The following is a 12,139-nucleotide window of genomic DNA, read 5'->3' as shown; positions in this document are numbered from 1 at the left end:
AGTCAGTATTTTCCTGTCTTTGAGGGATAATTAGAACTTTGAGATGTTATTTCTGTAGTTTGAAGAGTAGAAAACTAGTTTAGAAATATATTTTTTAAAAAAGATGAAAGCTTCAACAAAGGGAATCAGATTGATATTTTATTACTGATTCAGTCAAGCTTACTATCCTTTATGAGAGAAATTATCTCTCCCCCTTGCCAATTTTATTCTGAAATATAAAATTTCCAAGAGTGAATGATAAATCTTGAACTTATATAATTTATCTTTATTTTAATGCATGTTAAAAATAATGAATTTCAGGATGGATATAGGAAATCATCAGGAGCCAAGTGTGTTTATCAGCTGCGGGGACACATCACTCCTGTTCGGACTGTTGCCTTTAGTTCTGATGGGTTGGCCCTGGTGTCTGGTGGACTAGGTGGGCTCATGAACATTTGGTCTTTAAGGGTAAGAGCATAGATTTTATTTTTATGTTAAGGAATATTTTGACACTAACTTAAACACATATGATAAAAATTAACCAATTAATGATAAAAATTAACCAATTGTAGAAACATTTTATAGAGTAATCTCTTGAATACTGAGGAAACTTCTTTCAGAATCCTCTGCCCTTACATTTTTCTTACTGATGATAAGTGTTTTTAAAATCAGCTGTGTCCTAGAAAATTTTGTAGTAGGTATGTGATTGGATGTTGCTGAATTTAGCTAAAATGTAGACTTTAGAATATGTTTTTGTCAATGTGAAATAGAAATTTAAATGTAAATTATACCTACAGTTCAGTGGTGTGTATTGGTAAATATATCTCATTTTAGGATGGCTCTGTCTTGCAAACTGTTGTGATAGGCTCTGGAGCTATTCAGACCACAGTATGGATTCCAGAAGTTGGAGTAGCTGCTTGCTCAAATAGATCAAAGGTAATATTATAGTTATATCAAATGATAGGGTGTAAGCTTGTAAAGAACTTTAGAAATCATAGTCTAACCACCCCACTTTATGGAGGAGAAACCTGATGTCCAGAGGGATTACTACTTGTCCAAAACAGTGCAACTATTTAGTAGCAGAAGGAGAATTAGAACCTAAGTCTCCTGATTTATAGTCTAGTGTTTTTTCTACTACACCCCATACTTTGGTGACAGTGCTTAGATATTGAACAATTTCATTTCCATTGGAAGTGATAAAGTAGATTTTGACTTTCTGCCATGATTTTTGACAGTAGCACTAAACTATCTCAAGGCCAGGTGCAGTGGCTCATGCCTGTAATCCCAGCACTTTGGGGAGGCTGAGGTGGGCAGATTGCTCGAGGTCAGGAGTTCAAGACCAGCCTGGCCAACATGGTGAAACCCCATCTCTACTAAAAATACAAAAATTAGCCAGGCGTGGTGGCACATGCCTATAGTCTCAGCTACTTGGAAGGCTGAGGCGGGAGAATTGCTTGAACCCAGGAGGCAGAGGTTGCAGTGAGCCGAGACTGCGCCATTGTACTCCAACCTGGGTGACAGAGTGAGAGCCCATCCCAAAGGAAAAAAAAAACTATCTCAAACAATTTTTCCCTGAAAAGAAGAAGCATTGCAAAGACATTTAACTAAGTATACAAAATATATCTTGGCTTTCAAATTTAATATTCTAGTAAAACTGCTGGTCCCCTGCTGTGAAGTAATTCTATGATATAACATTATTCCCTACAGTATTATTTTTCATACCCTTAGAGATTAGAGCCAATGTGCTGATTTGATTTACATTTTATATGGTTAAATGATGTTAAAATAAGCTGTAAACTTCATGAAAGGTTCTACTGAAAGTAAAATGTAGAATCAGACCCTAGGCAGTAGTGGCCTGTGTAGAATAAGCCATAGAGCCAGAGTTAAAGCAGTGCTACCTCTTTTGCAGCTATCCTTGTAGTCATGTCAGACATGACTTTTGAAATATACTAGATACCTTATTCTGTAGGTTCTGAAGAAATAGTTAATTATTGACATTATTTCCTTAAAAAGTACCAGCTAATCAGAGGTAGTTCACAAATTTTATTATTTCTCATTATTTTTTACTTAGACAAAATTTAGGATATTTTGAAGTTCCATAGGCATTAAAAGTATAGCCTTTTTGGATATAAAATATCCAAAAAGCAAAGATGTCCCAGTTACTAGAAGGAATTTCACAGATTAAATGGTGATAGCATTATTTTTTATTTAAACAAATTTATTATGTGGCATGATTTATTTTCAACCAGGATGTTTTGGTCGTGAATTGTACGGCAGAATGGGCAGCTGCCAATCATGTTTTGGCAACCTGTAGGACAGCATTGAAACAGCAGGGTGTTCTGGGATTGAACATGGCTCCCTGCATGAGAGCATTTCTGGAGCGGCTCCCCATGATGCTTCAGGAGCAGTATGCCTATGAAAAGGTAACTCATTACACTCACTCCTAGAGATACACAGATACCTGGTGCTTTGGAATGTGATTATAGCCTTGAACTTATCCCTTAAAAGCATGAGGTCTGAGGATAATAAGTGGGGCTATTTGGGCAGAATCAAATGAAGGTGAGTCATGCCTAAAAGAGTTGTTCAGCAACCCTAAGTCTATTCTTGCTTTATTTTCACCAGAGTAAAATAAAGAAACAAACACCAAGTTTGTATTACTGCTTTTCAGATTATTTATTCACTCCAAAGCTTCTTAAAATACCTATGCAGCAGAATATCTTCCCTTTTCTGACCCACACATATATCTATTTTTATATGGCTTGGCCATTCCAAAAGTTGAGGGATAGGGATGGATGCGGGTATCAGACTGAACATCGTCTCCACTTATTAGATAAATCTTTGTGGAAAATTTAGTGGAAGAGCTATGTTGAATTGAGTAGGGTCATTAAATACTGGAATGAGGAATTGCAGCATTTGAACTTGTCCAGAGAGTGATCCTAAAGTAGCCTGTCTTCCAGCTTTTTGCTTTTCCTTTGATGGCTACCAGGATTCTCTTATAAAGGAGGAAAGTGAGAAGAGCAGATCTCTGTGGTTAAATAGTTACCTGCTTTTTTTTCCAATCAAGAAAAACCATGATGAAAATGTACTATATGCAGTGTGATAGCTTAGATTGGATCCTGGAGCAGAAAAGGAGTATTAATGGGAAAACTGAGGAAAACCAAATAAAGTTCTGTGGTTTAGTTAGTATTGTACCAATGTTAGTTTGTTAGTTTTGATAAATGTGCCAGGGTTGTATAAGATGTTAACATTAGATAAAGTTGGGCGAAGGGTATACAGAAATCCTTGGTACTATCTGTACAACTCACTCTAAATCTAAAATTATTTCTTAGCAAAAAGCTTAAACAGTAAACTTGAAAAATATGATTCCAGACTTTCAGACTATGGTAGGTTAATTTAGAATATTTGGCACAAACTCTTTGACATATTATATCCTTGTATTTTGTTTTAGCCTCATGTGGTTTGTGGTGACCAACTTGTTCACAGCCCCTATATGCAATGCTTGGCTTCCCTTGCTGTGGGACTTCATCTGGATCATCTGTTGTGTAACCCTCCAGTGCCACCACACCACCAGAACTGTCTCCCTGACCCTGCATCCTGGAATCCAAATGAATGGGCCTGGTTAGAATGTTTCTCAACCACTATAAAAGCTGCCGAAGCCCTGACCAATGGAGCCCAGTTTCCAGAATCTTTTACCGTTCCAGATCTAGAACCTGTTCCAGAGGATGAACTTGTATTTCTAATGGTAAATGTACTGTGAGCTGCTATTATTTGCAGCTGAGATTTTATCATGGGTATTGGGCATGTAGCAGACCCCTAATAAGTCTTTGCTGGTATGCATGGCTAGAAGGATACCCTTAAGAGAAATGGAAAATATTTTTCTTTCAAATAGTCACTTTCAATCTGATGGCAGGCCTCCATAGTGACAGGAATTGATAATGTAAGCACTGTTGAACTCTTGTAAACCTGCCAGCTCTCAATGACATAGTCCCATATTTTCTCATTTTCTTTTGTCCATAGGTACTTTGTTAGTGCTTTAGTTGTATATATCTTAGCATCTTTTCCTGATCATCTTGTGGGTTATATGCCACATATAGATTCTAATTTATTTGGCATTTCAATCATGTCTTTAATTAGCATCAAATAAAATATAGAAGAGCATTCTAATTGTCATTTCATTCGGATTGTATTTGAGAGTGTCTACTGTAGAAACTGTGACAGATAAAATACCTGTTTAGACTACAGGACAGCACATGATCTAACAACCTCTTTGTTTACTTAAGATTTATGTATACAAACATTTGGATAAACATTGATACAATATGAAACAGACAAATATAAATTAAGTAAAATTATGTAACTGTAGCTATGCATCACTTAATGATGGGGATATGTTCTGAGAAATGCGTTGTTAGGCAATCTTGACACTGGGAATATCATAGAGTGTATAGTACTTACACAAACCTAGATGATACAGCCTACTTACAACAAGACTATACGGTATAGTCTGATTACTCCTAGGCTACAAACCTGTACAGAATATGACTGTATTCAATGCTCTAGGCATTTGTAACAGTGATAAGTGTTTGTGTATGTAAACATAGAAGGTATAATAAAAATAAGGTTTTATAATCTTAAGAGACCATCTTCACACATGCAGTTTGTTGTTGACTGAAATGTCACGTGGCACAAAAGTATAGAATATTTTAATCAGAAAATGTCCTTCTAAGCCCATTTGGCCCAACTCTGTAATTTTGTAGATGAGGAAGCTGAAGCCCAGAAAGATGAAGTGATTTGCCCACAGCTACACAAAGAGTTTACAGGGGTGTAGGGTCCTCCACATGACCTTGTACCTGTGGGTGTTCAGAAAACACATGGCTAGCTTTGAATCACCAATGCTGTAGTGATAGTGATAGTGAAAGTGTTTATAATAAAGGGAAATACTGACAGTGCATAAAATCAAGTTTGACATAATTATAAAACTGCTCTTAATTTATCATAATATTACCATGTTCTTTTTTGGATATAAGACTTAATGATTAGAAGAGGACTTTGTGGTTAAGAGCAGGTGCATCTTGCCTAAGCAGAATTGATCATTATGTACCCCCTGTTTTTCAGGATAACAGTAAATGGATTAACGGCATGGATGAACAAATTATGTCTTGGGCAACTTCCAGACCTGAGGTCAGTAAAGATGAAGATAACTGTATGATGGTTCTCAGTCAATGTTTTGATTCTAAATGCTTGTGTGTTTGTGCCCTGGTGTCTCCCATACAGGCTGGCACACACTTGGTACGTAGTACATGGCTGTTTGAGTGAATGGATGACTCTAATTTTGAGATGATTGTGGTTTTCTAGGACTGGCACCTGGGAGGTAAATGTGATGTCTACTTATGGGGTGCTGGTAGGCATGGACAGCTGGCAGAAGCTGGAAGAAATGTAATGGTACCTGCAGCAGCTCCCTCATTCTCACAGGCCCAACAGGTAACTAACAGGATAAAAAATAGAAAAGAAACATGGGAACTGAAAATTCTAATTCTTTTGCTTGTCTTATTGTGGGATAAAGCTTGTCCATTTCATAATCTATTATGAGGAATCATTAAAGAAAGTCATGATATATAGCTTTCAAATAAAAACTTGCTGTGGTTTTTATCAGACTTAAGAAGTTAACAAATTTCTAAATTTTTCTTTCAAGTTTAATGAACTAACATCATGATGTGTTAGGCCTGCCCAGTATGTATTTCTAGCAGTTTAGATACTCCTAATTAGTGATTTTCTCTTTGGGGCTAAAAACTTCCTAGGATCTTTAGCCAGATTTTATCGACCACTCCCCTTTTCTAATAATCCTGGTACGATATAGCGCCAAACCCTTCTCGAGGCCTCTGCTTTCTCTTTTGCTCTTCTTTACCTCAGCTAGTCCAGATTGCATGACTCATTCTTATGTACGAGTTTCTGCTTCTTTCTAGCCCAGTCTTTAATGTTTCCCCATCACCCCTTCCTTTTTCTTTCATCCATTTTGTTGTTCTAAACTATTTTAAATGGATGAATCTCATACATCTCTTGGTTAAATAAGCAGTTTTATAGTCATCAAGGAGTTACGGGACTGCATAGTTATATCAACTCTTCCCTTTCAGTAAAAGGATAAAACAATTATAAAAGCATTCTTTGTATACGTGGAATCATTTCAAGTGCTTGCATGTTAAAGCAATATAATAAAGAATAAAATATTTAATTCTGTGTTTTTATACTAGGTCATTTGTGGTCAGAATTGTACCTTTGTCATCCAGGCCAATGGCACAGTGTTGGCTTGTGGGGAAGGAAGTTATGGCAGATTAGGACAAGGAAATTCAGATGACCTTCATGTGCTGACAGTTATTTCAGCCTTACAAGGTAAAATTGTCCTTAATAAAAAGATGGTTAGAACCTAAGGCCTAATGTAGGTTTGGTCATACAAACCTTTGCCCTTCTCAAACCTTTGCTAGATAAAATCATATCAGGTTTTCACTTACATTTAAATCCTTGTTTAGGCATGTGTGCAGCCTTAATTTCCATATTTTAAGCTATATTGCAGGTTACTTATAGCAATGCTAGAATTCAGTGAAATATAAATAACACTTTTTGAGACCCACTGAAGATTGTAAACAAATGCTTAAAAATTGCAAAAGTGTAAGTAGGCAGATGTTAATAGCAGTAGCAATCATGCATGTGTTTCATTAAAATTAAAAATCAGTTTATATGGAAATCTGCAAATGTGCTAAAGACTTTAAAGGACATCTTCATCAGAGTTCTTTGTGAATTGGAGAGAGAACACCTTTGGAGAAACCACTGTACAAGCCCCCGGCTTGCTCATTAACTGAACTCATAATGACTCTGAAGCCTACAAAGAGAGCACCGACGGTTTTTTTAGGTAAAAGCATACAAGTAACTATGAGTTCAAAACAAGTTCCTAGAAGCTCAGGTTCTTTTCATTGTGATCTGAGTGTGAAGACCACAGCAGTAAAGATGAGAATGTGTGCTGGGTTCCTATGGGTTCTACTGGTCCTTGGCTCTGGGACATTGCACAAGCTTCGAGACCTCTTTGTGACTCAGTTTTCCCACTTGTAAAAATGGGATGTTAGTATCTGTTTCATAGGTGCTATGTGAAAGTAGAAAATGAGATAATCCATGTAAAGCATTTATAGGAGTGGCTAGAGCATAGCCAGTCATTAATGACTGTAACTATTGCTGTCATCATCGTTTTCCTTGTCATCACCATTATTTTAGGTGACTATTCGCAGTTTTGCTAGGTTATGGCTACAAATTCAATTTCAAACTAAAGAAATTGGGCCGGTTACTGTGGCTCATGCCTGTAAACCCAGCTCTTTGGGAGGCTGAGGTGGGCGGATCACTTGAGGTCAGGAGTTCATGACCAGCCTGGCCAGCATGGTAAAACCCTGTCTCTGTTAAAAATACAAAAATTAGCCAGATATGGTGGCACATGCCTGTAATCCCAGCTACTCAGGAGGCTGAGGCAAGAGAATCACTTGAACCGGGGAGGTGGAGGTTGCAGTGAGCCGAGATCACACCACTGCACTCCAGCCTGGATGACAGAGTGAGACTCCATCTAAAAAAAAAACAACAAAAACAAAAACTAATGAAATTATTCTTATTTTCATAGTACCAATTCGGTGGTTTTTGATTGAGGGTATTCAGTAGCAGCTGCAAGTAAAGAGGAGAGTTTTAACATCCAGTGACTCCTGTTGGGTTTCTGTTCTGTTCCAGGCTTTGTGGTGACCCAGCTGGTGACTTCCTGTGGTTCTGATGGGCACTCTATGGCCCTAACTGAAAGTGGTGAGGTCTTTAGCTGGGGAGATGGTGACTATGGTAAACTTGGCCATGGGAACAGCGACAGGCAGCGGCGGCCCAGGCAGATCGAGGCCTTACAAGGAGAAGAAGTGGTGCAGGTCAGGCAGGAAATGAATAAGTTTGCCTTTCATTGTAAATATACTAGTTGTTGAATAGGTTTCTTAAAATTAGGTAACAGAAAATATAGTAAAAATATATTACACAGTCATTATAAGAGATCCATTGGTTTTGGATGTTCAGATTCATTCCTGAGCTTGTCCGAAGTTTGAATAGGCTTTGGTGTTAGTACTGGTCTTGTTAGTATTGGTTAGAATGGTCTTTTTCGTGAGCCAGCTGGTTGGCCCAGACTAGGGTGCTGCACGCCCTTGGAAGGAATATCGTGTGGTTTAACTTCTGCCACACAGTTCTTAATACACAGATAAATGGAAAACTTTGCTTTTAACCTATCATTTTTGTTACAAAAGCTAAGTTAACATGCATTTTCTGGAAAATAGTGTTCTAAAATCATATTGTAAGATTATATAGCACCTTATAGTTTACAAACAATTTCCCCATTTATTATCTCATTTAGTCTAGGTCATCTGTACACAGCTGAAGAGTAGCAGTAGTTATTCCAGGGTATGCTGTTCAGCTTGGGCTTCCTGAGGCTGTTGAGACAGATCAGACTTGGGAGAGCAGGAGAGCAACTTGGGCAGATAAATGTACCAGTTGGCCAGATGCAGTGGCTTATGCCTGTAATTCCTAACACTTTGGGAGGCCAAGGCAAGAGGATTGCTTGAGGCCAGGAGTTTGAGACCAGCCTAGACAACATAGCAAGACCCTGTCTCTACAAAAAATAGAAATAAATAGCCAGGTGTGGTAGCACATGCCTGTAGTCCCAGCTACTTGGGAGGCTGAGGTGGGAGGATTGCTTGAGCCCAGGAGTTTGGGGCTGCAGTGAGTTGTGATCACACCACTGCACTCCAGCCTAGGTGACAGAGCAAGACACTGTCTCTTTAAAATTTAAAAAAAATTTAAAAAAAATTTTTTTAAAAGCATTCATCTTTGAAGATCCAGTTTTCAGTGAAGTTTATGTAAAGTTTATTGCTATATTAATACCAAAAATGGCAGATTTACTTCTTTCTTAGTTTCCCTTCTTAAAAGTTTTCTTTCTCCTTGGTTCTGTCTTAGATGTCTTGTGGCTTCAAGCACTCAGCAGTGGTCACTTCAGATGGCAAACTGTTCACCTTTGGGAATGGTGACTATGGTCGTCTGGGTCTTGGAAATACCTCTAACAAAAAACTTCCAGAGAGAGTGACTGCACTGGAGGGATATCAGATTGGACAGGCATGGAATAAATCAATAAGATATTCTAGCTGATCATTGTTTCTCATTTCTTCTGTGTTCACTTAGACACCCTCAGGAAGATCAGGATCACCAGTTGTACCTAACCTCATGTACATTTTGCTATGGTCTAATTGATAATTTTAACTGTTTCCCAATGTGAAATTCATATTTAAAGTCAATTTAAGTTTGTTTATGTGACAGACCAACAAATGTAACCCTTATTTCAGGACGTGAATATTTTTAAAGCCCCCTCCATAACATACTAATACCACTTGCTATTAAACCCTTAAAAAATACAGATACTAGTAGCTCCTGTCTGGTATCCTTGAGTTGTATGGCTGAATTGCAACATCACTGGTAGCTACTGCTCCTAAGCAGTAATTATCTCTGTCTTGTATACATCAAGAGTGTCCTTTAACAAGGAAATATTTTTGGCTTTTTCTATATCATTCCTTAGATAATTTTTGATACGAACGAATATTTTTGGGTTATGTATACTTTTCCCCTATCTTTCATACTGATTATGGTTTAGCCACAGACGTTTGAAGGATTTCACTTTGAAGAAAAAAGTTATATATGGACATTAAGAATTATTTCTTGTTGACTTACTTTGGTTAACATTTGTAGTATGCTCTGAAACCATTGTAGATATTTGGAAACATAGCCAAGTTTTTCACTGAAGTAGAGAAAAAGGGTCCCAGAAACGGGGGAGCGTGTTTTAGGTCTTGTGATTTGCCTTACGGAATGCTGTTATTTCTTTAGGTGGCCTGTGGATTAAACCACACTTTGGCAGTGTCAGTAGATGGTTCCATGGTGTGGGCTTTTGGAGATGGAGACTATGGAAAACTAGGCTTAGGAAATTCCACTGCAAAATCTTCACCTCAGGTCAGTACTGCCTTGAGTCTAGGTTTTCAGACAACATAAATAGTTTTCATCTATGTCAGTAGTTATTATTAGTTGGAAATAATTTACCTTTAGTACTTTTGGTAGTTCATAATGAAGTTTAGAAGCTTCTGTTGTGCATTCTTGAATGCCCACATGCTAGGTCTTGATTTTAAATAAGCTATTAATCCAGCTAAACTGGATTTAAAATTCTGCAAGGATAAGCTTCTGTCTCCAAAAATGGGTTTCACACTGTAGGACCTCTGATATAGGGAAGAAATAGTTAGAAACATATCTCCAGGATGTCATGGAAGGAACTATGAGTAATCCTCTGTAACCCTCTGCATGCAGCTGCCATTTCTGCTTATTATTACCACTGAATTAACACAGGTACACGCCTCCTTTTAAAAAAACAATACAAAGGAAATCTGAGTCCATAAAGAAAGAAATTAGAAGCTGTTATTCATACTATAGAAGATTTCTTGACTCTACAGAAGTCTTTCTATGTGATTGTTTTATGTGGGTTTTCCTGACGTATTTCACAAGCAGTGTGATTTACAAAGCTTCAGCTTATATTCGGATTCACCACCATTTATAGTCTGTGACATCCTGATAGCTAGACTAGTGAATATTAAGCTACGTATGCAGAGAGGCAGGAAAACTGATTCTGGGGAACATATAAAGCAGTTATTGTCGCCTATAAAAGCTAAAATGTTAAACTAACATGGTCTTCTAGTGTTCTTTAAAAGGTCCTGGAATTCTCCCTGGTCTCTATTACCCAGAGGAATGCTTCTGCTTCACATAGGGCCCTGGGGACTTTAGTCAAACTGCCTCTGCCCCTGCACACTCCCTCCCCCAAATTCAGTTAGTTTGCAGAGCAGTAGGAGAAAATAACATTTCAGGTTTGGATTTGGGTCAAACAGGTAAGTGACAATTAGTATTTTTGTTGGAAGGTAGGTCTTGATACATGCCATTAGGCAAATTCAAGAGTGATTTTTTTCTTCTTAAAGTTGTGTGCCTTACACTTTTGTTTTGCAGAAAATTGACGTCCTTTGTGGAATTGGAATAAAAAAGGTTGCTTGTGGAACTCAGTTTTCTGTTGCTTTGACCAAAGATGGTCATGTGTATACCTTTGGTCAAGGTAAGACATTTTTCAGCTTATTTGCTTGGGTACACATCATTATAAACACTGGCCTTCCAGTGTTACAGAATGTGCTCTAAATTGAGTCCTTTTTTTGTTCTAGGTGGTGAGTAGTCACTATGACCTTCTTTCAGTAGATAATTTTCCACTTCTCTTTCATGTGCTTTATTATAAAGACAAATTCCCCTCCCCATTAAGACCCCTTATGCCAGAGCCGGCACTCTTGCTAGAAGAGTCCCTGCCAAGGGCCGTCCCCTCTTCTTTTCTACTGCCCTTGACATGCTGCCACAAATACTGCCTTGACCATCAGAGCTCCTCTGTGTCCTGCCTCATTCTTCATCCCTTCTAGGGACTGGGGCTGCAGATCTTAGGAACTGGAGGAATTCATAGGCACTCTGGGTTCAAATCTTGAGTAGGTTCGTAACCCAGGCATTCACAGTGGGACTGAGATTCTTGGCAAGGGTAGTTGTTTAGGGATATGTGAGACAGGTGTGAGGAAGAGGAAGTAAACCATGACTGAAGTTTCTAGTTGTGGGAGAACATCGATGCCTCTGACTGAGGACATAAGCTGGTTTGTGGGGAAGGGTAAGGAACTTAGTTTTAGTTATGTTGAATGGACCCATTTGCCCTAAATAAATGTGTGGAAATGTCCACTAGGCTATTGAGAATTTAGATCTGGAACTCCAGAAGGATTGGTTATGAAGATGTAGGTTTAGGAAATTAGCTGCATAATGATAGTAGTTAAATCCTTATTCGTATCATCTAAAAAACCCAGAGAGAGAGAGAGTATAGAATGAGAAAAGAAGAAAATAGAGCTCTGGGGCATGTGATGTAAAGGGCAGGTGGGCACAGGAATAAGACTTGGGAGGGCCGGGCGCCGTGGCTCACACCTGTAATCCCAGCATTTTGGGAGGCCGAGGCGGGTGGATCACCTAAAGTCAAGAGTTTGAGACCAGCCTGGCCAACATG

At 38.3% G+C, this 12,139-nt stretch overlaps 1 protein-coding gene across 30 annotated transcripts in view; it reads left to right on the top strand.

The window, feature by feature from the left end:
• Window positions 1–12,139, top strand: part of HERC1 (HECT and RLD domain containing E3 ubiquitin protein ligase family member 1) — a 285,017-nt gene that overhangs the window by 249,749 nt on the left and 23,129 nt on the right. For 29 of the 30 annotated variants that reach the window (XR_010151727.1, XM_054667631.2, XM_054667632.1 and 26 more), the window contains 11 exons: window positions 301–447; window positions 814–915; window positions 2,229–2,402; window positions 3,428–3,721; window positions 5,095–5,160; window positions 5,335–5,460; window positions 6,228–6,366; window positions 7,738–7,919; window positions 8,992–9,147; window positions 9,910–10,032; window positions 11,068–11,170. Coding sequence is in view for 29 of the 30 variants with exons in the window: in XM_054667631.2 (XP_054523606.1) it covers window positions 301–447; window positions 814–915; window positions 2,229–2,402; window positions 3,428–3,721; window positions 5,095–5,160; window positions 5,335–5,460; window positions 6,228–6,366; window positions 7,738–7,919; window positions 8,992–9,147; window positions 9,910–10,032; window positions 11,068–11,170 (1,612 nt within the window). In the remaining variant the exon portion in view is untranslated. Of the gene's footprint in view, window positions 1–300; window positions 448–813; window positions 916–2,228; window positions 2,403–3,427; window positions 3,722–5,094; window positions 5,161–5,253; window positions 5,461–6,227; window positions 6,367–7,737; window positions 7,920–8,991; window positions 9,148–9,909; window positions 10,033–11,067; window positions 11,171–12,139 lie in introns of those variants that run through there. The other variant, XM_054667652.2, reaches the window with a different exon arrangement.

This window comes from Pan troglodytes, chromosome 16 (assembly GCF_028858775.2).
Source record: "Pan troglodytes isolate AG18354 chromosome 16, NHGRI_mPanTro3-v2.0_pri, whole genome shotgun sequence".
NCBI lineage: Eukaryota > Metazoa > Chordata > Mammalia > Primates > Hominidae > Pan > Pan troglodytes.
This window is presented reverse-complemented; position numbering and strand designations above follow the sequence as displayed.